The 4,078-nt window shown below is 45.9% G+C and overlaps 1 protein-coding gene across 1 annotated transcript; it reads right to left on the minus strand.

Annotated features, from left to right (window-relative positions):
- Positions 1-233: 233 nt before the first annotated feature.
- Positions 234-1,427, minus strand: LOC136645068 (general transcription factor II-I repeat domain-containing protein 2-like). The gene has a single exon (XM_066621318.1). The coding sequence runs from the start codon at positions 1,425-1,427 to the stop codon at positions 234-236; it is 1,194 nt and encodes a 397-aa protein (XP_066477415.1).
- Between the last annotated feature and the right edge of the window lie 2,651 nt (positions 1,428-4,078).

The following is a 4,078-nucleotide window of genomic DNA, read 5'->3' on the forward strand; positions in this document are numbered from 1 at the left end:
TCCTCTGCATGAGCATCCAGGTCAGAGAAGCGTTCTGTGAATTGTTTGTGCAGCTCCCTGACTTTTTCTGCAGCAAATGATGATGGAAATGCTGCTCCAGTCTCAGCCCGCAATTTTGCACAGGTGGGTAAGTGCTCCAAGTTCTGGTGTTGTACATTCCTTCCAAGGAGCAGCAGTTTGGACCTGAATGTCTTCACAAGTGAGAAGACATCACTGATTAGATTGTTTTCTCTTTACATACAGATATTGAGTTGGTTCACATGTGATATCAAATCTACAAAAAAAGCCAGTTTCATGAGCCAGTCAGTGTCATACAGGCCTGGTACATGGTGATTCTTCTGTAGCAGAAATAATTTTATTTCCTCTCTGAGCTGGAAAAAGTGCGAGAGGACCTTCCCGCAACTGAGCCATCTGACTGCTGTATAGAAGGGCAAGTCTATGATCTCTGAATCAGTCTCCTTCAGGAACTCACGAAATTGGCGATGAATCAGCCCATGAGATCTTATGTAATTTATTGTCTCTACTATAGGTTTCAGAACACAAGTCATGTCCACATATTTTACACACAGTGCTTGCTGATGGATGATACAATGCAGAAACATAGGCTTTGATAGTCCACTACTCTCCACTCTTCTTGTTATTTGTCCAACCAACCCTTTCTTCACCCCAGACATGTTCTTTCCTCCATCAATTGTCACACATTTCAGCTTACTCCAGTCCAGCTTGCATTCTAATAAAGACTTCTCTAATTCTTTGAAGATGTCTTCCCCAGTTGTTGTGACATGCATGCTGTGCACTGATGCCAATTCTTGAGTCACATTAAATTCGCTGTCGACACCACGGAAGAACACCAGGAGCTGTGTGGTGTCACACACATCTGTAGACTCATCGAGAGTCAGAGAGTATACCTGAAACTGGTCTGCCTTGTCTACAATTTGATAGACAATGTTGTTTCCAATATCTTCTAATCTTCGCGTTACAGTACTTCGTGACAGACTCACCATGTTGTAAGCACTTTCAAAACCTGGGTTTATCTCTTCCACCATATCCACTACACAGCCTTTGATTAGTTCTGCATCTGTGAATGGCTTCCCCTTTCTAGCCAATCTGTAGGTCACCTTGTAACTGGCCTTGGTCAGAGCTTCATTCTCTGTTCTCCTATGCATGAACACAGCACGCTGTGACTCCAAATTTCGTTTGAGTTGCTCCAGTTTCTCAGAACGCTGTGCTCCTGTGTATTGCGAGTATGTCCTCTCATGCTTGGTCTCATAGTGGCGACGCAGATTGTATTCCTTGAGAACAGCAACATTCTCATTGCAGATAAGGCACAGAGCTTTCTCATTGCAGTGTGTGAAAAAGTACTTGGTGCTCCATTCTGGGTTGAAAATACGGCCCTCGTTGTCCACTTTTCTCCTCTTTCTATCCATACCTGAGGGAAGTAATGAGACAGCAGTATTAGTAATGTCACTGATGTGTGTGAGCTCTCTCTTTCTCACTCACACACACACACAAATGCAAGAACCTACCTCTTGGCCAGGAAAAAGCATACAGACAAAGCCAGAAATACATGGAGACATAAGCTGACTCTGAGGCAGGATGCCCCCACAGATACAACTTGTTCAGAAACAGGCAGGATGTGCCCTGAAGCACACACCTTTTGGCAAGGAAGAAAAAAGTCAAGGAACACATGGAAACATCAGTGACAGAATAGTGGAGTTACATACACATTTTGCTGCACAAAACCCCACCCCTAAAGAAAGAGAATTTTAAAAAAACTATAAAAGCAGATATATCTGAGGGAGGAAATGGGAAACACCAGAGGGGGTGCTGCCCACCGCACATGGCCACAGCAACTGAGCAAGCATTTTAGAAACCAGAGGCAGACAATGCAGGGCTGGTGTGCATATTTTATCCAGAAAACAGAGCAAGCATTTTAGTAACCAGAGGCAGACAATGCAGGGCTGGTGTGCATATTTTATCCAGAAAACAGAGCAAGCATTTTAGAAACCAGAGGTAGACAATGCAGGGCTGGTGTGCATCATTTTATCCAAAAAGGGGGGGGAACAAAGGAGGGAAACCACTGGTAAAATTCCACAACAGAGCAAGCAGTTTACAAACCAGAGGCAGTCAATGCAGGGCTGGTGTGCATGTTTTATCCAGGAAAAAGGGGGGTGGAAGGAGGAGAGAAACCATTGGTAAAGTTCCACAACAGAGCAAGCACATATTTTGGGCAGGAAGGTTGCAGGCAGCAGTAAATAAAGTATTTCTAAATGGGGACTCACTCTTTGTTTTGAACCAAAGGAGGGAGCTTTGTAGGTGAGAGTGGTGGCTGCTGCTGCTGCTGCTTCTGTTGTGGTGCTCGCCAGCTCTCCCTGGCACGTGCTGCTGCTGCTGCGTACAGGTGGTGGAGCAGTCTCTCTCCTGGTGCCTGGTCTCTTCACAGGTGCCTGCTGCTGCGTACAGTTGGCGGTGGCGGCAACTTTGCTGCTGAAGCACCTGCCTGCCTGGCTGGCTGCTCGCTCGTACGCACGCTCTCCCGCCCGCCCAACCTCCCTCGTGGAGGTGGCAACGCAGGCGCTCTGTCTCTCCCTGCTGCTTCAGGCTCCACGTGTTAACCGGAGCCAGGCAGGGAGATACTCAGCTTGCGCATGGGCATAAGTGCTTTCAGTGTTAAGGTAACGCGAGACCTGCAAGTCTCACGTCACTTTAACGCTATAAAAGGCCCTGCACAGTTCGCAAGGCTAGTCTTGCCCTCGCTGCCGGCAGCGAGGGAAAGACATATTGTGAGCTCGCTGCGGCAGCGTGGGCCACGGTGATTCTTCCGTGGGCCGTGTTCCCATTGGAGGTACATGACCCACCTGGGGGCCACATGGGGACGCACCGCGGGCCGCAAGTGGCCCGCGGGCTGGGGTTTGGGCACCCCTGGTTTATATCAGGGACCAGATTAAAGTAGTGCAATTCCTGAAATGTTGCTGAGTCCTCACTTACAATGAACTATGAAAGCAAAAGCAAAACCCCAAATCCATTACAATACTAACCCAATATTGTGGGGTGAATTTTTGCAGTTGCTTAAATGTTGCACATTAGCTCAAGAAAGAAAGACAGACTCCCCCGCGGGATACAACAGAGGATGCACTGCTGCCACTTTATCGCTACACAGGGAGTTAGTTTGGATCTGGCCATTAGAAGATGCACATAATACAAATAAATTCTAACAACTAGTGTCAGAAACTAGTCATAGCAGAAGCAAACACCTTCTTAACCCTTCTTAAAGGCTTGACAAAAATCAGCATCTTCTAAACCTGAGCTTAAAATACTGTAAGATGCTTGTTGCATGAATTAGCTGGTATCAAAGTAAAGGAGACAGGAATTTGCTTTTGGAGCAAAGTTACATATATCTAAGAATGGCTCTGCCCACAGCAATTTTCCAATGAGAGAATCACATTTTCCACACAGTTGCACCTCATCACCTAGTTTCCTTCTGAACTGAGAAAGCACCTAAGAAGTCATAAAAAGTGGGAGATAGAACGAAGACAGATCTGCTAGTTTTAACCTTAAGGCCCCATGTTCCTTTTGCTCCCTTACTGAGAGGAAACCTCCAAGACTTTCTTCCCCTTACAGATGCAGCATAAGCCATTTCGACATGACTGCCAATGGCAGGGGTTGCATTGGCAGCATAGGTTTGGACATAGGTTACAGACTTCATCTTCTGTCCATGCAAAATGATGCCATTTGGTGCAATGAACCTGTAGACAGTACCCAGCAATGAAAACAACAAAAAAAGGCTATTTGCCTGTCACCAGAATGGCATCGCTCTCTTTGCCGGATGAGATTCCTTGGGAGGGAATCAGATTTCTCCTCCAACTTTAATTCACAGCAGTTTACACAGGCAGATTTTTCTAAATTTCCATAGGGATTTTTACAATACAAATAAGTTCTATTATTTCATAGAACACCTTCATTCCAGATGGATTCCTTCTCAGTCTGGTAACTTTCTGGTTGCATTTGTATTCCACGCTTAGCTGGTGGTACTCCTTCTCTAATATTATAATGCCATGGCAAGTTGATAGTAAGGCCA

This window comes from Tiliqua scincoides, chromosome 3, assembly GCF_035046505.1.
Source record: "Tiliqua scincoides isolate rTilSci1 chromosome 3, rTilSci1.hap2, whole genome shotgun sequence".
NCBI classification, from domain to species: domain Eukaryota; kingdom Metazoa; phylum Chordata; class Lepidosauria; order Squamata; family Scincidae; genus Tiliqua; species Tiliqua scincoides.

Coding starts and splice junctions, on each gene's coding strand:
- LOC136645068 (XM_066621318.1), bottom strand. CDS start 1,427: ATGGATAGAAAGAGGAGAAAAGTGGACAACGAGGGCCGTATTTTCAAC.